Source organism: Miniopterus natalensis, chromosome 8, assembly GCF_054644295.1.
Source record: "Miniopterus natalensis isolate mMinNat1 chromosome 8, mMinNat1.hap1, whole genome shotgun sequence".
Lineage (NCBI taxonomy): Eukaryota > Metazoa > Chordata > Mammalia > Chiroptera > Miniopteridae > Miniopterus > Miniopterus natalensis.
Genome location: NC_142088.1, coordinates 100,311 through 123,435, shown reverse-complemented (window position 1 = coordinate 123,435; position 23,125 = coordinate 100,311). Strand labels below are relative to the sequence as shown.

General features: G+C 58.0%; 2 protein-coding genes across 2 annotated transcripts; both read left to right on the top strand.

Annotated features, from left to right (window-relative positions):
- The first annotated feature begins 931 nt into the window (after window positions 1-931).
- GAL3ST2 (galactose-3-O-sulfotransferase 2) lies at window positions 932-10,969 on the top strand. The gene is made up of 4 exons (XM_016203612.2): window positions 932-960; window positions 7,810-7,893; window positions 8,984-9,257; window positions 10,151-10,969. Exons 1-4 carry the CDS (start codon window positions 932-934, stop codon window positions 10,967-10,969), a joined length of 1,206 nt encoding a protein of 401 aa, XP_016059098.2.
- Window positions 10,970-18,886: 7,917 nt separating this feature from the next.
- On the top strand, window positions 18,887-21,736 carry NEU4 (neuraminidase 4). The gene is made up of 3 exons (XM_087819342.1): window positions 18,887-19,087; window positions 19,155-19,410; window positions 20,718-21,736. Exons 1-3 carry the CDS (start codon window positions 18,887-18,889, stop codon window positions 21,716-21,718), a joined length of 1,458 nt encoding a protein of 485 aa, XP_087675468.1. The 3' UTR covers window positions 21,719-21,736.
- The last annotated feature ends 1,389 nt before the right edge of the window (window positions 21,737-23,125 follow it).

Below are 23,125 nucleotides of genomic sequence, written 5' to 3'. Positions count from 1 at the left end.
CAAGCCCTCAGCTCACCTCCTATATAGCTGGCAACTGCACCTGCCACTGGCCAGGACAGGGGACCACCGGTGGGCTCGGACCAATCTGGGAGCAGAGACTCAGTGGCACAGAGAGGGAGCCTTGGGGGAAGGTGGCCCACAGAAAGCTGTGCAGCCCCAGCCCTGCACCTCTCCTCGAACGAAGGCACAGCTGAGACCAGGGAAAGGCAGGCTGGGTGTGGGAGGAGCCTCTGTGGGGCAGGCCCATGGGCTATGGGGCCTTTAAAATTTTATTTTATGGACTTTACACGTAGTCAAGTGCTGCAAACATTTCCCCAGTCTGTCATCTGTTGGCTGTCTTTGAATTAGATTTATTTATTTCCTGAAGAAGGAAACGTTCTGCAGCAAAATCTACTGATATTTTGTTGCACTTCTATGATGGTACCTCATTGAAAGTTTTTTCAGCCCAAGATGTAAGAAACAGTAAATTTCTTCCTAGCATCAAGTATGCTTTTCAGAAGAAAAGGAGAGGGAGGAAAACTGAACTTGGTCTAATATTTCCCTTCTTCCCACTCAAAGCTGTTGACTGTCTTCATTTCACACGCGAGTACTTTCACCTCCTGACTTCTGGATCCAGAGGCCCTGGAGGCTGCCCACAGCTCCTCCAAGCTCACCCTGGGCCGACTGACCCCTGGGGTGGGCGGCGAGGTAGCCAGGAGGGCAGGAGGAGGAAGGAGCTCCCACCTGTGGCCCTCTTCCTTTGGCCCCGTGTTAATCCCTCCCATTGGAGGGTGGAGGGCGTGGCCTCACACCTGAGCTGGCAGCTGAGCTTCTCTGGGAGTCAAGTTCATACTCTGCAAGGTGCCACTTGCAGCCTGTGCCCAGGGGGTGAGGGCCGGCAGGAAGTCTAAGCCCAGTTGCCCTGCTGTGCCAGCGCCCAGGACCCGCCAGCATGCCGTCCCCTCTGGGCGGCACGAGGAGGTAAGGTGGGGCGGGGCCGGGGGGATGCTGAGTCCTCAAGGGGAGGTGGTTCACTTCTTTAATCATCGAATGTTCTGAGAATATGGCAGAAAGGAGCCCTTCTGTGTCTGTCTTTAAATGGAAGTCACTGAGGGCTTTCCCACTAACACTTCCCTGAACTCGCCCCCCAGGCCTGGGTCTCGCGGACGAGGGCCCAGGGGCAAGGAGAAGATGCTGGAGGCCCTGGTGGGTGGCTGCTGGGCTCTGAGACCCCCGGCCCGGTTTTGCTGTGACGTTCCAGTGGCTGGGCCGCTGTATTTGCAGAGAACTTCCAGGCGAGCTTCCTGGTGTTGGCAGTGACCTGCGTTTGCACTTAGGATGCTTGCTGAGGGGCTGAGTGCCCGAGAGTGGGTCCCCCAGCTCCGGGTGACGTGGCTGTTCCTCTTAGGGGAGACAGAGTCTCAGACACGCTGAGCTTGGGAGGGAGGTGGGCGTGGTCTGCAGATGCTTTGCATTTTACTTCTCTGCCTCATCCCACATGCTTTTGGGGTATTCCAGCTCCTCTGGTGCCCACCTCTCCACCATCCCCACCCCTCCCTGTGGGCCCTGGGGGCCAGCAGAGATGGGGAAGGGTCCCAGGTGTCCCCCTCCCTGTGGACATTGTCACCACACTGTGAAGAGGAGGCTTGAAGGCTGGGGTGAGATCCCCCCATTAGTGTGCCTAAGCTGGGTGTTGCCAGTTCTCCAGCACCCTGTGCGGGTGAGGCTGCGTGGGAGCCCCAGGGTATCGGCTGCCCATTTGGATAGCAGGATGGTTGTTCTGACACAAAGCTCAGCTTAGTGGTTGCTCTGAGTGTCCCAGGCTCATGGGTTCAGCTCAAAGTCCTTGAAGGAAGGGGTTCCCCAATCACTGCAGCCACACTGAGTCCTTGTCTGCACAACCCTGACATGGACCGCCAAGCATGCTTGCTTGTTGAGGGACAGAGAGGGAATAACCCTGGTCAGGGCAGCCAGGCTGGCAGCCCAGTGGCCTTGGGTGGTCAGAGGAGAGGTAGGAGCAGAGCTGAGTCTCTGGCAGGATGGGCTGTGGGGTCTCAGCCTGTGATGGGTTTAGGCCCAAACTCTACTCAGTGACTTTAAGGTTCTGGGTGACCCCTGATTTGGGGGCATCTCCCCAGGCTCTCATGGCTGCTGGGGACCCCAGCCCAAGGCCGTGGACTCGCTGGCTGCCTGGCAGTGGGTGATGGCTCTGAGATATTCGCCGGGGCCTCTGAGAACCTGCCTTTCTGTTTGTTTTGTGGGGAGCAAAGAACCCTGGGAGCCGAGCCCTGAGGATCTATGCCTGTGGGGTTGTGTGACCTGTGGGGGCTGCGTGATCTGTGGGGGCTCTATGGCCCTGTGGGGGGCTGTGTGGGTGACTCCCACCCAACCCTGATGGGACCCCACTTGCTGATTAGGCAGCAGAACTTTCCTGCCCCTGCTGGTGGAGACGGTGCTGCCTCCCCTGGGGGATTGAGCTCTGGGCACCGGCACTTGTGGGGCCAAAGGAGGGGCCACCGCAGGCCCACAGCCCTGATACTTCCTGTTCTGTCCTATATTTATTTCCATCTATTCTGATTATTATTTTCTATCCTATATCTATTTTTCCTTGCACCAGCAGTCTGTTAACAAGGCCGCCGGGACCCAGCCGCTGGAAGTGAGGGCCTGCTGTTTCTCAGAGGCCCCGCCTGCCCCCCCCCCCCCAATGGCTGCGTTCAGCTGGACAGTCGAGGGACTGGAAGGCCCTGGATAGCCCTGTGCTCACTGGCTCTACGCGAGGTTGCCTCAGTTTCCCCCCACATGGCCCTTCTCTTCCAGCAGTACAATAGCTTCCCTGGGTGGCTGTCTTGAGCAGGGTCTCAGGTGAGCAGAAGCAGACACTGCAGGATTCTTAAGGCTGAGCTCAGGATCGCGTAGCATCACTTCTAGCACATCCTATTTGCCAAAGCTACACCCTGTCATTCCTGATTCAATGGCAGTAAAATGGGGGTTATCTTGATGGGAGGGTGGAAGGTAGGTGGTGGGTGCGGGACAGGTGTGTGTGGCCACGTTTCTCCTCTGCCACATCCTGTAGGTGGTGACAACGGTGGCCTTTTTTTTTTCTAGAAGAAGCCCCTGGGTGCAGGGTGGCCCACACTTCTCCCCTCTGTTATTTGAGGGATGTCCGGCACCCCGTTCCTGTTTCTTTCTGATTTGGCCTCTATACAGATAGCTCTGTGCTCCAAACTTGCTGGCCCATGGCCTTCACTCTGCAGGGATGGGGTCTCCAGCGCTGGGCATTGCCCCTGGCCTCAGGGAGACCTGCACCTGGCCTGGAGCTGATCCATCTGTGGGGGCACTGGAGGCCAGCTCCTCACTGCTTTTTCTCAGGTCACTGAATGGGGAAGTGGTCTGGATGCCTGTTTCCTGAGGATGCAGCCTTTCCCACCAGTGTGTGTGTGTGTGAGTGTGTGTGTGTGCAAGTGCGCACAGGGGAGCCCTAAGAAACTCTTCAGTCTTGTCCTGGGCCCCTGATAACTAAATGCTCCCTCTGACCTCACGCCCTCGGTTTGTCCCCAGACCCCAGAGTGCGCTTGGGGCTCAGTGAGGACCCAGTGAAGGGACAAAACGTGGATAGATGAGCAGTGACTGCTGTTGGGGGGGGGGGGTGGCTTTAGCTGATGATGTCAGATCCTACGCATGAGCCCTAGGTGGGGGCCCTGGATCAGCAGAGGAAGAATTTGTTCTAAGAAAGCCTGTGGTTGGGTCCAGAGACCAGAGGATAGATGGAGAGCTTTATAACGATTGACCATTGTGTGTGTGGTGGGGGGAGGGCAGTAGCCCTTTCCAGTCCATTCTGCTTCCGAGAGAGGCTGCTGAGAGAGGGTGGGGCAGGTGACCAGGTGTGGCCTGGGGCCTCCTGGATCCTTCTACCTGTGGTGCTGGATTTTGGGGGGTGACTTGTAAGCTCCAGAGATTAGGCAGCTGTTTTTCTAGATTCCAGCTAAAATTGACTGACCACTGAATGATGGTCAGACACTTGGTTCTATGCCCTTTTTCAGCCCTACGGAGCTGGTCTGATGGGCCCGCAGGGGTATGTGGAATCCTGGCTATAAAACCACTGTGAACCTTGCTCAGAAGCTGGCTGTCTTGACTTTATTGCTCTCAGCTTTATATATTTTATTGGTTGGTATCAATCAGATGCCCAGCAATTCTTCCTGAATGACCTGGGAGTAGACGCACCCTGGGTACACTCACCTGTCAGCCTGCGGCTCACTGGGGCCTGGGCCTGGGGGCCTTACACTTACTCCTGGCCCCCAGTGGAACTGGACCAACGCCACATCCGGTTCTCGGTTCCAAAGGCAGGGAGTTTGAGGCTCCTGAGGATGCAGGCCACCTCCCAAAGGGAAGGGGGTGCCACAGAGAAGTGTCGGTTTGAGTGGCGAGGTTCTTGGGGTTTGAGGTGGCCCCTTCCAGCTGAAAGCACTTGGAAGCACAATTATTGGCTTTCAAATTTTTTAGCAGCTGAAGTAATTTAGAATATTTTAAAAATTTACTTTTTTAAACAGCTTTATTGACATGTAATTCACATACCAAACAATTCATCCATTTAACGTTGTGCAACCCCTAGGCTCTTGTTCAATACTGACCGTCTGTGAGTAACTCCCGGTATCAGGACAGGCCTGAGAGGGACTCCCTTCCTCGGCCCTGAGGGTTGGTCAAGCACACAGGCTCCTCTGGGCTGACCACCGGTCCCCACACAGCTGCCATGTTCCCCAGTTGCTCCAGCCTCTGTGGCCCTACTTATCCCATGGGCGGGCATTGGGACCAGGGGTCTTTTGGTAAAGGAAGAGCCTCTTTAGAAACGGGGGGGGGTTCTCTGGCAGAGTTTATGGTTCTCACTGGGCAGCTGCGAAGAACTGAGACATATTCGTGCTGCCTCAAGGCCAAAGGGGTTATTGCAAGTTTCAAACAGATGGTCAGTGTGGGCAGAATCTTATTAAACTCCTCTGCAAGGAGCCAGGAAACCCGGAAACCTGCAGTGTCTGTGGGAGGGAGTTTTATGGTGGAACAAAGTGACGCCTGGGTGGGATCAGAAGGGACCAGCCTGGCGAACGTCCCAGCAGGGCCGTAGACCATGCGGCTCCGAGGCGCTCAGGCACCAGGGGACAGCACAGCGCTTCCCTGGGAGGGTCTCCTGGGTTCAGTGGAAATGACTAGCACAGAAACCCTGTGACCCTATGCATGACCCTGTGGCCACAGTGTGACCTTCCAGAAGGGCAACCCTTTGGGGTTTAGAAACTTGTCCCTTCTCAGCCTGGCACAGGCTACTGGGCCCCCAGGCCTGTACACCTTATTGGGGCTCCTCTTCTCCGCAGCCCCCCACCTGCTCCTTCTGTTCACTTCTGCACCTCAAGGGGTCCCTGTGCTACTGCCCACAGGTCACTGCTGCCAGCTGACTTGGGCCCCACCCACTGCTGTTCCATTGCTTATTAAGGACCAGCTATTCCCACTTGTCATAAGGACGGTGGGGGGGAGTTGGGGAGGGAATTACTTGGAGAACAAGGCTGAGGTGAGGGAGGAAAAGCGTATCGAGTGTCCATATTATTGTGTGTGCAGTGTCCACAGTGTGTGCAGCGCGTGTGCTTTGTGTGCATACTGTCCACAGTGTGTGCAGTGTCTACAGTGTGTGTGGTGTCCCAGTGTGCTCAGTGTGGATGAGGCAGGGATAATTATTGGGTGCTCTGCGTCTACACCCCTGTGTCTTTGAGACCACAGTCTTGGGTGAAAAAGTGAAGGCATTCAGAAATATAAATTGGCAGTTATGCCCTGGCTGGGAGGCCCATTTAGTTGGAGCCTGGTCCTGTATACCAAAAGGTTGACGGTTTGATTTCTCGTCAGGGCACGTACCTAGGGTTCGGGTTTGATCCCCAGATAAGTGGGTAGGGAGGCTACTGGTTGATGTTGCTTTCTCGCATCAATGTTTCTCTTTCTCTCCCTTCCTCTGTCTCTAAAATCAATTAAAAAAACATATCCTCAGGTTAGGCTTTTTAAAAATTGGCAGTTACAAAATAGTCACAGAATGTAAAGTCCAGCACAGGGAATAACATTGTGCTAACTGTGTATGGTGCCAGGTGGGTACTGTAACTATCAGGGGGACCACTTTGTAAAGTATATGATTGTCTAATCACTATGCTGTACACCTGAAACTAATACAGAACAATATTGACTGTAAACTGTAATTGAAAAATAAAATTTCAAGTTCTTTTTTTAAAAGCCACAGTCTTGAATTAGAGCTGGATATGTGGGTGCAAATCATGCAGGACTCTGCCTTGGTGTGTGTAGTTCTCAGCTCTGTGACCGAGAGGACCCAGAGCAGTGAGCACCCCCCGCCACCGATCATGGTCCCTACCAACAGGACTCAGGGCTTCTAGAAGACGTGGCTGGTCCAGGCCGGGGCTAGGGAGTGAACAAGACAAGCCTGGAACACCTTGTCATACCAGGCAGCAAGGGCGCCACCAAGACAGAGGCATCAGATTCTGAAATAAAAGGTGACAGGTGGCCTGGTAAAGTGACTGGATATAGTGTACATTAAAAAATGTTTTTCTGTTCTAGTGATAGAACTGGAACTTGGATAAATATTTCATTTACAAGGGCAACAAAAGCTAGCAAATCAAAATAAATACGAGGAGAGGCACAGGACCTATGTAACAAAAGACAATCTGGCTATCAAGAGAAACAGACCCTGGACACACAGAGACAGCATTTCCCACGAAAAGGCAACAATGTAACCAAGTCCAGTCTCTCCAGCTCCCACCAACACCCCCTCATTTCCCTTCCTGGGGCAAACCCTCAGGGTCTCTGGCATCAACTCGAGCTTGCCCCTCCCCACAATGGTGCCACTCTGTCCTGACCTGATTCTTTCCACCGGACGTGCTTTGCTGGATGTGTCTTGGCTCTTCCAGCCCTCCAGGAGGCTTCCCCACCTGCCCGTGGGGAAGGACAGGGAAGGACACCGATGCTGTGCGGGTGGGGACAGGACAGCCTGCTGGTTAATGTGGCTCTGGGCCATAACCCTCTTCTCCAGTGTGCGCCTTCCGGCGAGGCATATGGTCTTCCTGTGCCCACTGGGTACCAGTGACCTCTTGGGACTCCAGGGGGTAGAGCAGGTTGGGTATCGAGATACAGGGGTACTTGGTGACTGCAGGACAAATCCCTGGACACATTCTCTCTGGACAAAGGCTCTGTGCACGTTGACTAAGAGGTCGCGAGAAGTGTCAATCAGAACACCAGTGACAGGGAGGAACAGCCGTATACCATGGGGCACCCCTGTCTTAGCCTGTCTCTTCCCTGATCTAGTCAGTGTCTCCCTTGGGTGTCCCAGCCCAGGGACCATTGCCTGAACCCCACCTGCTGAGTTCCTGGCACCCAGGCAGTCCCGCTAAGTGTCCCCTTTTGTGGGGCTCCTCCCTTCTGCGGGAGTGGGATGTCAGGATATACCTCCTTTCGGCCCCCACCCCAGATGTGCCTCTGGCGTGTGAGCTCAGGGGTCTTAGTCAGGCCAGTCTCTGGGCACCCCATGACCTGCTCTCATCTCAATCTGTCGGATTCCTGACCACTTTCCTGGGAATGGATATGCCTCTTGGCTTTTCCTGGCTTTGGGCAGTGGGTGGTGTGACAGGGGGGCTGAGGGGCAGTGGAGTCTGATGATCCATCCACCCAGGGCCAGCATAGGCCACACACTGTAGGAGCTGCTACCTGGAAGGTTGCTGAGTGGAGGTGGGTGGGCTGGGCAGCACTGGTCCCTCCTGTGCCCCTAACTGGGGGGCTCACTGGTTCCCTTATCCACAGGTGCTTCTGGAGCCTCCTCCTCCTGACCCTGATCCTGTTCCTGCTGGCCGGCCTCCTGCACGTGGACATCAAAATGTTCACACCGTGAGTGCTGCATTAGGTGCTCCCTCCCAGACCAGTGCAGGGCCCCAGCCTGCCTACCTCCAAGCATTGGCCTGTGACCTGGTGGGTCACACTGCCTGGTTGGGTGGGCCCTTCCTTTTGGGGACTCATTAGCTTCCTGAGGTCCTCCCAGTGAGTCCTGTGGGCAGTGAGGAGGGCTCTGGGAGGGTGGAGACTGGGCCAGGGCTGGGGGTGTCTTGGGGGGAGAGCTGCTGTGTCCAGAGGGAGACCTTGTGCTGGGAGGCAGGGCTGGGGCCCATGGTGGGTCTGGAGAGATCAGGACTCCTGCTACTTGCCTGCCAGTGGTGTGTCCTCTGTGAGGCCCAGGGTCTACCTGGATGGCCACACAGGCCCAGCACTTTAGCCTGGCTGCTGGGAGGGTTTTGTGGCCCCAGGCCACCTCCCTTTGTCCCCACCCCTCTGATTGGATCTCCATGGGAGATGGGGGGTTGCCAAAGTCCCCGGGTCTCTTTGCCAACCCCACCTCCTCACTGTCCCCAGGGCCAGTGTAGGTTCTAGACCCTGTACCCCCACCCTGGGTCACTCTTACTGGCCCTGCTTTGGGGCCCTGCTGCTCCAGACTGGAGTCCACAGCTGGGTGGGCACCAGCCTCCACTCTGGCCCTGTGGTCAGGTCAGCCCATCCTGATACTAAGGGTCAGCCAAGAAATGCTAGACATGTGGCCCATACCACAGGGCCAGAGCCATGCCAGGTGCCCTGGGAGCTAGACAAGAAGTTGGAGGCCAAGAGGGGTGCCCGGGCCTGGGGGCCCAGCCTGTGGTACATGGGGGCCAGATGGTGCAACCACTTAGGAAGAATCTTCTTTGTGCCAGTGGGTCCTCGGGGGCTGCAGGGTTGGGGGTGTCTCTAGGTTAGGAGGACCACAGTGATGGGGCTGGGGCTATAGGGTTGGGGTGTGTCACCACTATGGGGAATGTGGGTTGGGGAGTTGCTGGGCTGGGGGTCATGCAGTTAGGGGAGCAGGTTGGGGTTGCTGGGTTGGGCTCTCTGAGTGGGTTTCCGGTTGGGAGGGGTGGTGTCCCTCACTGAGGGCAGCATGCTCTCCGCCCAGCCTGCTCAGGGGCCAAGCTGAGGGGCCGCCCATCACCAACGTCATGTTCCTCAAGACGCACAAGACCGCCAGCAGCACGGTGCTCAACATGCTCTTCCGCTTCGCCGAGGCGCACAACCTGTCGGTGGCGCTGCCAGCCAGCTCGAGCTTCCACCTGGGCTACCCCTGGCTCTTCCAGACCCGCTATGTGGAGGGCGCACAGCAGGACGGCCCGCAGCAGCAATTCAGGCAATTCAACATCATGTGCAACCACCTGAGGTTTAACCCAACAGAGGTGAGGGGGGCGGGCCCTCTGCAGGTGGGTGATTAGGCGTAATGGAGAGGCAGGGCTCAGCCCCAGGCCTCGGATTACTTTGTGGCTTTTTAAAATTTTTATTTGCAAATCATTTATCTGATAAAGGGACCAACATCCAGAATCTATAAAAAACTTCTACAAATCAACAATAAGAAACACCCCAATTAAAAACTGGGCAAATGACTGAGACATTTATCTAAAGAAGATAGTCAACATCATTAGTCATTAGTCATTAGGGAAATACAACCATTAGGGAAATGACCCTGGAGGGAGGGGTCACGGCCTGGCCACTGGAGAGACTAAGGCTGTGCGGGGGTGTACAGGGACCTGGCTGAAGGGGGCTGGTAGCGGTCCATCGGAAGATCCTGCCACCCGCACCCTCCACTTCCAGGGGCCTGCGGTTGTTCTTGGAACAGATGTGGGTGCCCCAAGTCTGCCACCCTCTCCTTCTCCAGCTTCCTCTTGGCTCCCAAACTGCTCAGTCTTCCCACCCCAGGACATTTGCACATACCATCCCCTTTGGTGTGATGCTCTTCACACCCCCTCCTGTGGGTCATTGGGTCTCAGCTTAGAAGTCACCTCCTCCTCCGAGGAGGCTTCCCTGACTTCCCTTCCAGGAGGGAGAGGAGGAAGTGGAGAGAGTTTGGGGGAAGGGAGTGGCCAGGTTCAGGTGTTTTAGGATCATTTTGGATACTGGTGGAAAGTGGCAGTCAGGGGAGCAAGGTGGCATGGACAGGGTGCAGGGAAGCCAGTGGGAGAGTCGGTGGGTAGGGTGCAGTGGGCTGGGGGCTGGGGGGAGAAGAGGACACCTGCCCCCTGAGTGTCTGGAAGAAGCCAGGAGCGTCACCAGCCTTCATTCCATCTCCACACAGGTGCAGAAAGTGATGCCCAACGACACTTTCTACTTTACTATCCTCAGAAACCCCGTGTTCCAGCTGGAGTCCTCCTTCAGCTACTACAGAAGGGCCGCACCCGCCTTCAAGGCCGCGGCGAGCCTGGATGCCTTCCTCGCTGCCCCGCACACCTACTACAACCAGAGCCTGGGCCTGAGCAACGCCTACGCCAGGAACCACATGTGGTTCGACCTGGGCTTTGACCCCAACGCGCCGGTGGAGGAGAGCTACGTCAGCGCGCGCCTGGCCGAGGTGGAGCAGCGCTTCCAGCTGGTGCTCATCGCTGAGCACTTCGACGAGTCCATGGTGCTGCTGAGGCACCGGCTTCGCTGGCGGCTGGACGACGTTGTCTCCTTCAAGCTCAACTCGCGCAGCCAGCACAGCGTCACCAGCCTGACGCCGGAAGGCCAGGAGCGCGCCAAGCGGTGGTGTGCCCTGGACTGGCTCCTCTACCAGCACTTCAACCGCACCTTCTGGGCCTCGTTGCTCACCCAGCTCGGCCAAGGGCGGCTGCACTCAGAGGTGGCCCAGCTGCGGGCGCGGCGGCGGGAGCTCACAGCTCTGTGCCTTCAGGATAGCGCGCCCAAGAACAAGACGCAGATCACTGACCGCAGGCTGCAGCCCTTCCAGTCGGGGGAGGCCGACATCCTGGGCTACAACCTTAGGACCAACTTGGACAACGAGACCCTGTGCATGTGTCAGAGGATGGTCATGCCAGAGCTCCAGTACATGGCCCGCTTGTACACCCTGCAGTTCCCCGAAAAGCCCCCCAAGAACATCCCCTTCCTGGAGGCGTAGCCCTTCCTTTTGACACCAGTCCCTTTGCCGTCATCCTGGGAGGCCCTGGGCCTCACGCTCCTACTTGGGCTCCTGGGGCATCAGGAGACCCAGCCCTGCTGGACCCGGGTCTTCTGGGTGAGCATCTATAAAGACACTCACCAGTGATCTGCCCTCGTGGTGAGGGCCCCAAGTCTAGGACAAAAGGCGCACATGGCGTGTGAGGATGTGAACACATTCATCAAATAGGAAAAGTCTTACAAGGCAGGGACGTGAGGAATATTTAACTACATGTCAGCACAATGCCCACTGGAGAGAACACCTGTGGACTCAACACTGGTCAGCAGGACAAGCCCAGGGAATGTGGAGGGGCCTGGGCGGTGTGGCTGTGGGCTCCTGATGGAGCTGGAGTGGCTCCCCTGCATCCACCAGCCATGGGGACACAGGCTAGTCGCTGAGAAGCTGGCACAGCACCAGGGGCAATGTTTTGAAGATGGCGCTGGCACCGGGGAGCTGGGATTGGGGGCAAGGGTCTGGAACGCTGAGCTTCCCATCTTTGGTGGTAGGAGGCTTATTTCCTACCAAAGAATGGTTTTAGGTTGAGAAATGTTCAGATTGCTTGCAAGATAAATGGTGGAGGGTCAGTGCTGCAGCCCTAGTTGGGATTACCTCCCCCCACCCCCACCCCCAGTGTCCATTGAGGGAAAACACCTGCAACAGGAGCTCACCCTTGGCTGCCGTATAGATCGAGTTGAATGCAGTTCCAGAAGAGGGCAGCCTGCAGGTACCCTTGTTTGTTGTTCATGGGGAGGGACTTAGGATGCCCTGCTTGGCAGGACATGATCCCTGGTTGCTTGGGGGCCCAGCGGTTAGAGTGGGGTGCACACACTCAGTGTCATATGTCCTGCACCCTTCAAAAAGTGGGGTGCCTGGAGTACTGGAAAAACAGGGCTGTTCTCACATGCTCAGCCTGGCCTGCCTGCCTGGTGTTGGGGGACCCCTTCCCTTCACCTCAGGGCCCGCAGTTCAGAAGACTCTGGCAGCTGTGCCGGGCACTTGCTGTGGGTATTCCTGTGTGTAGGTGTGTCCGCACTTTTCAGGTGAATCAGCATTTCAAAGAAGGGGAAACCCCCAAAGGATCAGAACAGGCAGGAGCTCCCTTGGACACTGGGAACTGTAAGATACGAATTTTGAGGACGTGGCCATTGCCTCTCCCAGGAGGGGTGGGGGCTCCTTGATGAGGCTCAGAGACGTCTGTACTGTGATGTGATGCTGGAGATCTTTGCACTGTTGCGTCGTGGGCTGTTGGTATAACACAGATGAGCAGAGTGTGTCTGTAGAAGGGGAGTCACAATTTGGGGTTTCTAGGACAGCTCCAGCCACCCAGAAGACCCATCCTGTGAGCAGTGTGCCTCTGTCTTGAAATATATTTTGCACCTGATTGAGGGCCGAGCAGCAAACCTTGAGCAGAAAGCCTTTGTCAGTGACGCATGCATGAGAGGCTTCTGTCCTGTGCAAACCCTCACCAGCAACAGAGGGATGCCAGTGGAGAGGAGCCCTGGAAGGGAGATATGGTCAGGGCCTCGTTTGTGACCAGGTGCAGCTTCTATGTATCGGGCACCTTTCATCGGTAGAAAGGTTGGGGAGCACTTTCCAGCCATCTCAGGCCTTCTCCAGCACCAGGCCACTCCAACAGTGGCAATGAGAGCAGGCAGGTTTTTCATGGTGGAAAAAGGCATCACCAGTTGGCTGCCAGCCACAACCATAAGTGTGCTCGATGTCAGGGTGCCTGCCCTGGAGGAGAGGGTTATGAGTGTTGAGAATGTGGGACAAAGCTGTTCTCATTCAAAAGGAGCCTTCACGTGGGAGAAAGCGTGTGAATGTAGTGATTGTGGGAAATGCTGTCGCTGATAATTTCACCTCATTGAACACCGGAGAATTCACCCTGGAGAAAAGCTTTAAATGTGGTGGAAATGTTTTATTTCCTCGCTCAGTAGAACAACACCGGAGAAGACCCGGGGACCCACTGACTGTGCCTGGAGCTTGACGTGGGGAGCAGTCTTGTGGAACTGAGCCTCACCCTGAGGGTTCTCACTAGTTGCAGTTAGTGCCAGAATTAACTGAACTGTAGGACACCCAGCTGTTGCTGCGGAGCTGCTTGGTGTGAACGGAACCCACACAAACGTGTGGTGAGAGTCGTGTGAAAGTAAAGGGGAAACACAGGAGTGTGTTTGCAACCATACATAGGGGCAAACCTTTTTAAAGTGTTTTAACCCACACAGCAGGGTAAACGACAGAGTTGCCTTTGAAGCAACATTTAAGGTTTTTTAGTGCCATGGCTTCTGTTAGGAGGACACTCTACACGGCAATACCACTAGGTGACTTTGTCTCTTCAGGAAAACCCTGGTCCAGTTAAGACAGGCAAGTAAGCCAGGGAAAGTAGAACAGGAAAATTGAGACAAATATTTAAATAACCAAGCAGTTTACAGCCAGCTAGTAAAACACAAAATCCTATCTTCCGTAACTAACGACACCTGAGAGTAAATGGTTTACACGTCTTCCTGACCAGAGGGTAAACAGCTTAAAAGACTAGACTCAGAGAGAGCAGAAATCATCAGTACAATCTTTACCAGCCACACCCAAGGATGGACGCAGTTAAAGAAATAAATCTCATTTTGGTGCATCAGCATAAATCTGATGAATATTCCATTGAAATCCTCTCCTAGGCCCTCGCCGGGTAGCTCAGATGGCTAGAGCATTGTCTCAATACGCCAAAGTTGTGGGTTCGATTCCTGGCCAGGGCACATACAAGAAGCAACCAATGGTGCATGAGTAGGTGGAGCAACAAATCCACGTTTCTCTAATTCCCTCTCTCTCTCTCTCTCAATTTAATAAAAACAAAGAGATCCTCCCCTAAACTCCCAGCCTTTAAAACACCTGAGACAAAGAACTGTGTGAGCTTTTCTTCCTGGGAGCCCACGCCTTACCCTCTTCTTCCTCGGCCACCGGCAGGCCCCCCCAAGGGTCCCCATGAGACTTGCCACCAGGGCAGCAACGGGCAGCAGCAGCTCATCCTGGGCTAACCCCGAACCCGTCTCCAAGGCCCCTTTCCTCTGAGGTTCCCCTGAGCTGACAGCCGCCCCGCCTTGGCTCACGGATTTCCCGTAAAGTTCCTAGAGAGCTAAAGTGGCCCCAACTAGTCTCTCTCCTGTTGCTGCTTCTACCCTAAGCCCTTCCTCGTTTCACTGTCCCCAGCTTTAATGAATGTGCTCTCAACCTCCCCCCCCAAATATTAGAGGATATATTGCAACCAATTTGAAAATAAAAGACAATATATATTTGAACTCTGAAAAAGTGACCTCCAGAAAACCGAATAGAGACAGGGAGGAAGAGGAACTGCAGGGAGCCAGGGTGAGCTGGGGACCGCCCACCCTCACCTGGGGACAGGCAGAGCCGAATCCCTTGGGACACAGCAGGGGAGTGAGGCCAGTGAGAGCTGGGAGCAGACTCTGCCTGACCCTCCTTTTGGGAGCAGGTGAGGGGTTGCCGGCGGCCATAGGACATGTGCTCGTAACAGGGGGAGGGCGGGAAGCCCGGGAGGCAGACCCTCTGATTTTTTTCAGAGAAGCTGAAAATACAGGTCTTTATGTGGAATCTCCATGTTTAAAGAAACTGCTCCAACTAGAACAACAAAACCCTGAGCAGCGTGTGGGCCACCTGGGCTCCTTCCGGGGCTCTGGGGGGCACCCTGGTTAGATGGCTCTGCCTGGACTTGGGGGCTTCACACAGGTGATCAGGGGCTTGTAGGCCCCATTTCCCCTGGGCTCCATCAGACTGTACCAGGCCTAGGCTTGGGGGACAGGGGGTGGAGATGGGCTTGGGTGGGGCTCTGAGTGAAAGGTGTGTTAACTTCCCCTCTCCTTTCACATCAAACCCCTGGGCTTTGGTCTGGGTACCGGCTGCTGGCTAAGGATGGCCCTGGGGCTCACGGAGGTGGGCAGAGGTGATGGGTGCCGGTCCAGCTGCCTCTGCAGGATGGGCGGACAGTCCTCCTGGGGCTGTGCTTGTGCTGGGTGTTGAGTGGCTGGTGGCTGAGGACCTGAAGGGACACAGCAGGTTTGTCATCTCCGTGTGGACATCATATGATGGTTTAATTTTCCCAGAGCCCATTTCTCCCTCTGAAGTTCCCTCACGTTGGAGGGAGGGGCAGGAAAAGGAGAGGTGCTGGGCTCAGGGTGTGCCTAAGGAGGCTGGCCCCTCCGAGGGCCCCTTTCACTGACAGCACCTCCCCTGAGGCCCTGGCCTGGGCAGAGGTAAGTGGGCTGGCAGTCACCTAGGCAGTGGTCACTGGGTAGTGGTCACCTGGACAGTGGTGACCCAAGTAGCAGTCACCCACAAAGCCACCGTGGGGATAGCAGTGGGGAGCAGATGAGGGTGAATGGGGCCAGTTGGCAGGAGGGAGCCCTGGGAGGTGGCTGGTGCTGGGGAGGGGGTGGGATGCTGGCCTGCCTGCTTGGAGCCAGGGTCCTGAGCACAGACATGGGAGCCCAGTGAGGGCCAAGAGGCCACCCACATTCTGTGGGCAATGGAAGGGTACAGAGTTTCATGTAGTTTGAGGTATCTCTGCAGGAGGCCTGGGTGCAGCTGTGGCCCCCGTGCCCTCAGATCCCAGCACCCTAGGGTGGAGCAGGTCATCCAGAAGAGAGGAGCCCTGTGTGGCCCCCACCCTGGGTACCGTTCTGCATCCCCTGACTGCTCTACTGCACCACAGCCGCACAGCTGGAAGGAGGGTCCTGGGTCCTGACGCAGCCCTGGGACAAGGCCAGCTCCCGCCTCCCTCCCATACAGTGGGCCCTTGTCTCTGCATAGCTCGCTGTGTCCGAAGGGCAGGCAGGCAGGCAGGCAGTCCTGTGGCCGCCCCACAGCCCACTCTGCTGCTTCCCTGCGGTGCCCGGTGAGTCCCCTCCCTGCTTCCCAGCCACCCAGGGCTAGGACCCGACTCCTCTGGTCCTCTCTGGCTGCCCCTCTTCGGGCTGAGGGCCATGGGCGCATGGATCCCCAATGGCTCAGGGTGCAGGTGTGGCACCAAAGGGCCCTGGAGGTAGATTCAGAGGATGGGATGGATGCAGACTGGGTGTCTAGTCTGCAGGACCAGAGGGCCTGTGAGTGACGCTCCACTAGGCAGAAGGGTCTGTAATTGAGTTGTTGTCCACACAGAGCACAGGGCAGACAGGTTAGACTGGAGCCCTCACCGGGGGTGACAGAGCCACAGTCTTTCTGCCTGATTTCTATGCAAAGGATCTTGGCTGTTTACATTCGGCATTTCAGCAGGCTGAGCTGGCCCAGCAGTAACAGGTCCAAACGTCCAAAGGAGGGAGGGTGTCTAGCGGATGACCTGGGCTGGCCCCAGTGCTCCAGGGCGGAGCCTGGACAGGACAGGCTGCAGGTAGGTCTGGGGCAAGCCCCTGCAGAGGCAGAATAAGCCCAATGGCTTGCCCGGGGTCCAGGGTCAGGGGACCAAGTTCTCTTGGAGGTCCCATGGCCTCTCTGGGCCTCAGCTTCCTCTTCTGTGATGTGCCACCCCCTGTTGGGGAGGGTGGTTGGGCACCCAGACTTAAAGGTTCAGGCTCCAGTTCATGTTCAGATGTAGCCAACTGATCAAATCAAAGCCCCAGAACCTGCTCAGCTGGCCACATTGGGTAGGGCCGCCTGCCTGGGAGGTCTGGTTCCTCCTCCTACAATGGGGACCTCCCCAGAACTTTGGGGCTCTGGTCTGGACAAGGGTGCTCCAAGTACCTGGCAGCCCTGTCCTGCTCTGTGCAGCAAGCAGAAATGTCAGCTGCTCTGTCCCCAGGCCGGATGTGGGCCTGTACCCCCTGTTTCTGCTGACATCATTTGGGGTGGTCCCAGGCCCTGGGGAGTGAGCCAAGTGGAGAGAATGTCCTTCTGTGTCCATTCACTCCCCGACCGACACGTGGGACCCACACCTGCTTCCTGCTTGGGCACAGCCGCCCTTTGGATGCACATGATGGGGGGGCAGGGCTTCTAGGACATGGGAAGCGGTCTCTGAACCCCCAGAGGCTGCGGTGGGATGGCAGACCTGGGGTTTGACAGGGAGTCTGCTGGGCAGGTGGTTCCAGGAGCAGGTGGTTTTGGCAAAGGTTGCCGGAGGCTGAGGTGTCTGTGTTGGGGACCTCAGGCAGGGGATACACCCTCCCGTGTGCCTGAGTGAGGCACCTCTAGTTAGGGCCCTCTGTCCTGCTGTGTGTTCATTCCTGTCACCCTGCTCTGCATCCCAACTGTCACCTCCAATGTGCTGTGCACAGGGGTTCCACTTGAGTCCCTCCTCCTCCCTTCAGTGCCCAGGCACCACCTCTTCTTACTGTCTGCAGCCCCTGGCCCCCCACTGCCGGTCTCAGCTTATCTCTCTCCCTCCCTGAGGCCAACAGATCAGAGAAAGATGCCCCCTGGCCGAGGGCTATCTGGATTGCCAACCCCACATGTGCTCCAAATTCACCCCCACTGAGGCCCTGCCCTTGAGCCCCCCTCAGGACCATGTGTCCAGGAGTAGGCTGCCCCCAGAAAGGCTGCCCAGGCCCACTCTGTCACCCCTGCGGGAGCCCAGCAAGGTTTAGGGAACTGGGCTGTGTTGGGCAGGGGCCCTGGACCAGGGGCGGGGGGGGGGGGGGGGGGGGGGGGGGGCTGTGGGAGACAGGCCTGACTGTGGGGGAAGGCTGTGGGGGAGGGGCCTCTAACCCTTGCTGCATCACTGGGTGATCCCTTACCAGGGCTCCCCTGGTGCCTGGAATGTTGCCTCCACTCAGCTCCTCCACCTTAGCTCTTCACTCTAGGAAACCCACTCAGCCTCCCACACACTCTCCCCCAGCAGGGCTCCTCTCCTGTGTGCGCACCAGTTGGGGGGGCTCAGCCAGGGGAGGGCTCAGATGCAGGGGGTGCTCATCTTCCTCCCTTTACTGTGTGGGGGCAACTGCTTTCAAGTTCAATACACTGGCTCCTCTCTGCCGGGATGGGCAGGGGCAGGACCGTGGGGTGGTGGCCTCTCTGGCTGCTTTGGGGTCCCTCTCACTGCCCCTCTGGCCTACACAGATCCTAGGTCTCTGAGGCACATGGGGGAGCTATTGAGGGGCATGCTGTGGGTGGTGGTGACTCTGCTGGACCTCCCCAGGCCCCCCAGCCTCAGGAGCCTGAGGGACAGGGTGGCAGGTCACCTGCCCCTGCAGATGTACATCCCTCTGGGGCCTGGAGTTTGGGCCCCTTCTCTGCAGACCTTCTGGGGCCACCTTGGTTTCAGCAGGTGACCGTCCATCTCTCCTGGTTACTTCCCAGAATCACCTGACCCTGGTGACTCTGCAGGTCTGAGAAGGTGGTGGCCGAAGCTAGGGTGCCTTCCTCCTGTGTGTGGAACGTGAGTGTATATGCTGTCCCCAGGTGCATGTCTGTGTGAATGTGTGCGCACCTCCCATGGGTCTGTTTTGTGTGTAAGTCTGTCTTTTTTCTGCGTCTAGTGTGTCTGTTTCTGTGCCTCTCTGTGTTTGTGTGGCTTGGCTCCCGAGATTGTGGGGCCCCTGTTTGGGGTCACTGAACCACCCTTGTCCAAAACGTTGGATGCTGATTGTGGCTGCCCTGGCCTCCTGGGCAGGCTCTGATCTCTCCCAGGCACAAGGGTGTATAGGGTCAGACTCCCTGCTCTCCCTCCGTCGGCTGTGTTGACAGGATGGAAGGGGCTGGGCCCAGACATTTGGGGGCGTAGTGGACATGAAGAAGGGGTGGGTAGGGAGCCCGGGGCAGGGTGGTCCGAGGTGGGTATAAGGAGGCAGCTGGGCGTGGTTGCGCCTACGGAGCTCCCTCTCCCATCCGACTGGGAGAGGCGGCTGCCTGAACTCTGCCCCTGACCCGCTGGCCCCCGGCTCACAGAACATGGGGACCCCCCGTGTCCCCGTGCGGACCGTGCTCTTCCGGAGCGAGAGGAGTGGCCTGACCTACCGCGTGCCCGCGCTGCTGCCCGTGGGCCCCGGGCCCACCCTGCTGGCCTTCGCGGAGCAGCGGCTCAGCCCCAACGACGCGCACGCCCACCGCCTGGTGCAGAGGCGCGGCACGCTGGCGGGGGGCTCCGTGCAGGTGAGGGGGGACGGGGGCGGGGGGGGCCCCGTGCGGACGGGAAACTGAGGCTGCCCTCCCCCGGCAGTGGGGCGCCGCCCGAGTGCTGGGCGCCGCGGCCCTGGAGGAGCACCGGTCCATGAACCCCTGCCCCGTGCTCGACGCGCGCACGGGCACCGTCTTCCTCTTCTTCGTGGCCGTGCGCGGCCAAACCCCCGAGGCCGCGCAGATCTCCACCGGCAGGAACGCCGCGCGCCTCTGCTGCGTGACCAGCCGGGACGCGGGACGCACCTGGAGCCGCGCGCGGGACCTCACGGCGGAGGCGGTGGGCGCCGCGGAGCCCGGTAGGCGGGGCCGGGCCGGGTCTAGGCCTTGGGGCAGCGTCTGCACGGCGCGGGGGGGGGGGGGGGGGGGGGGGGGGGGCAGCGTCTGGGGGGGGTGTAGCGTCTGGGGGGGGTGTAGCGTCTGCGGGGGGGGGCAGCGTCTGCGGGGGGGGCAGCGTCTGCGGGGGGGGCGCAGCGTCTGCGGGGGGGGCAGCGTCTGCGGGGGGGGCGCAGCGTCTGCGGGGGGGGCAGCGTCTGGGGGGGTGTAGCGTCTGGGGGGGGGTGTAGCGTCTGCGGGGGGGGGCAGCGTCTGCGGGGGGGCAGCGTCTGCACGGCGCGGGGGGGGCAGCGTCTGCGGGGGGGCGCAGCGTCTGCGGGGGGGGCGCAGCGTCTGCGGGGGGGGGCAGCGTCTGCGGGGGGGGCGCAGCGTCTGCGGGGGGGGGCGCAGCGTCTGCGGGGGGGGCAGAGTCTGCGGGGGGGGCGCAGCGTCTGCACGGCGCGGGGCGCCGCCTCTCCGCGGGTGGGGCGGGTCTGGCGCCAGGTCCCTGGGCTGCCCGCCCCAGCCTCGGCCCCAGCCAAGGGCCCTGTCCGCAGCTTGCTGGGCTGTCGGTCCGCCAGCCCTGAGTCCGGGGACGGTGTTGGTCGCACCTGCAGGAGCAGGCTCTTCTTATTCCTGAGCTGCGTCTTAATCTGCGCCCCCAAACCCCAAGGCCTCCCTCTTTCCACTTCCTCCTCCTCAGCCTCTCGCGGGAGCGGGAGGGGGGGGGCGGGTGTCACCCCAGGGTTGTGGGTAGGTTGATTTTACCGCAGAGCTTTTCCTCCTGTCCAGCTGCCCCTCCCCAAGAGCCTAACCCCCCACTGCCGCGGGGCCACCCCAACCGCGGCTGGCGGCGGCTCTGAGACCTGAATCTATTACAGAGCCTCCTGTGGGTGTGGACCCCACCCCAGGGGAGCTGAGCCAGGGCCAGGAGGGCTACCCAGCCATGAAGCTCCGCGCCCCACTCTCCTGGCCGCCCCTGTCTGAAAGCACTCACCCTGCGCACAGTTGTTAACTATCCACCTGTGTCTGGGGACTGGCCACCTGCTCACATGCTGCTAACCTGGCCAGGTGGCCTACCTGGGCTCCCCACCCCTGCTGATGTCCTTAGGAGGTTTGACCAGCCCCAAAGGACTCAGGGTGGCCAGGAGTGAAGGGTGGAGGAGGCACAGTCAGTGGTGGGTCTCTCACAAATTGCCCCCTGATCTGAGGCGCTGCCCCCCATCCTCCCCAACCCCTGCGGCTGTGGCTGTCCCCCTCTGAGGTAACCAGCAGCCCCTCCCATCTGCAGACTGGGCCACCTTTGCCGTGGGCCCTGGCCATGGCATCCAGCTGCGCTCTGGCCGCCTGCTGGTGCCAGCCTACACCTATCGTGTGGACCGGCGGGAGTGCTTTGGCAAGATCTGCAGGACCAGCCCCCACGCCTTTGCCTTCTACAGCGATGACCATGGCCAGACTTGGCACCATGGAGGCCTCGTGTCCAACCTACGCTCGGGCGAGTGCCAGCTGGCTGTGGTGGACAGAGGGCAGGCGGGCAGTGTCCTCTACTGCAACGCCCGCAGCCCCTTGGGCAGCCGTGTGCAGGCCCTCAGCACAGACCAGGGCACCTCCTTCCTGCCAGGAGAGCTGGTGCCCACCCTGGCTGAGACTGCCCGGGGCTGCCAGGGCAGCATCCTGGGTTTCCCGGCCCCACCCTCTAGTAGATCCAGTGATAAGGGATGGTCATTGGGCTCCAGGAAGACCCCCTTTCTTCCAAACCTCTGTCCTGAAGTCCAGGAATCCCCAGAGGAGGGCGCTGGAGACACCCAAGGGGGTGGGGGTCTGGGAGGGACAGAGGGACATGGGGATGGTCCATGGGGCCCTGGCCCCAGGGAACCTAGCCCAGGGCCAGGGCTCGGTGGGGACTGGAGAGCCTGTACCCCACAGCTCACCAGGCTCCCAGCTGCCTTGTATCAGAGCCCCACATGGCTGCTGTATTCCCACCCAGCAGGGCGCAGGGCTCGGCTCCATATGGGTATCCATCTGAGCAGGTTCCCCCTGGACCCCCATAGCTGGACGGAGCCCTGGGTGATCTACCAGGGCCCTAGTGGCTACTCTGACCTGGCATCCATTGGGCCCACTGCTGAGGGCTCCCTGACCTTCGCCTGTCTGTATGAGAATGGAGCCAGGGTGTCCTACGAGGAGATCTCCTTTTGTGTTTTCTCCCTGCGCGAGGTCCTGGAGAACGTACTTCCCGGCCCCAGTCCAACCAGCCTGGGGAGCAAGCCTCGGGAGCCGTGCTGGCCCTCCTGAAGAGTCCTCTGACCAGGCCTGTCCAGGTGCACCCAAGATGAGGGGGAAGGGGGCCAGGGGCCTGGATGGAGCTCTGGGTGCCTCCTGGAGAGGCGCCTTTGACCCTTGGCTTCTTCACAGAGTCGTGAGGGTGGGTCTCCATGAAGGACCCTCTGCAGTGACACAGAAGTTCAGTTTTAATACTTTTAAACAAGCCGAGCTGGTGTTTGAGAAGGGTGCGTGCAGCTGGAAGCCAAGGGAGGTGGGCTCAGCCTCGTAGGGGTGGGTGGTGGACCATGGCCAAGGGTGACTCGGGGGCCCTTAGACTAGCACAGGTGCTACACTGCCCTGGTCTTTGGCTCTTAAGTCTTGCTCTGCTTTCTGGCTTCTGGATGGGAAATAAAGAGGTTGTGCATTTGGGTCCAGGGATGTTTCTCTTATTTCCCTGTCAAAACCCCAAGGAGAGCACCCAGTTCTCTAGCTCACTTCTCTGACCACTGCTCCCCCAGTCTCATTGCACTGTCTACCCCCCACCCCCAACCCCTTGGCCAAGTTCTCCAAAGCCTGGGGCATCAGAGGTGGGAGCAGGATGAGGGCAGGAAACAGGTCTTAGCATGGCAGCCCCAGACCTGTGCTGTCTGCAAATGGGCTGCCCTGCCTGTCTGGATTTCCCACTGGACTGTAGTGAGCAGGGCCCCTGGGAGCACCTTTTGATCCCCTCTTCTTCTTCATTTCTGGTTATAAAAGTGAAATATGCTCATAGTAGCAAATTTTGGATATGTAGGAAACTGTAAAGACAAAATAGAAGCGTGCCCTGGCTGGGTAGCTCAGTTGGTTAGTGTCGTCCCCACATGCCAAGGTTGCGGGTTCGATCCCTGGTTAGGGCACATACAGGAATCAACCAATGATACATCAGTAAAGGGAACAACAAATCGATGTTTCTCTCTGAAATCAATTAAAAATAAAAAATAAATAAATAGAAATGACCCCACATGGACCCCTCCCCAGGCCATAACCATGACGATCCTTATGGTGTTTCTGACTTTTCAAAAAATTTTTAAATTAAATTTATTGGGATAACATTGATTAATAATATATCAATTTCAGGTGTACAACTAACTTTATTTTTTTAATGTTTTAATTTATCTTTATTGTTGAAAGTATTACAAGTGTCCCCCTTTGCCTCCCATTGACCCCCTTCTCCCTGGATCCCTCCCTCCAGGCCTTCACCACACTATTGTCTGTGTCCATGGGTCATGCATACATGCATACAAGTTCTTAGGTTAATCTCTCCCCACCCACTCACCTACCCACCCCTGCTTTCCCGCTGAGATTCATCAGCCTGTTCCATGCTTCTATGTCTCTGGATCTATTTTGTTCATCGGTTTATTTTGTTCATTAGATTCCACATATGAGTGAGATCATGTG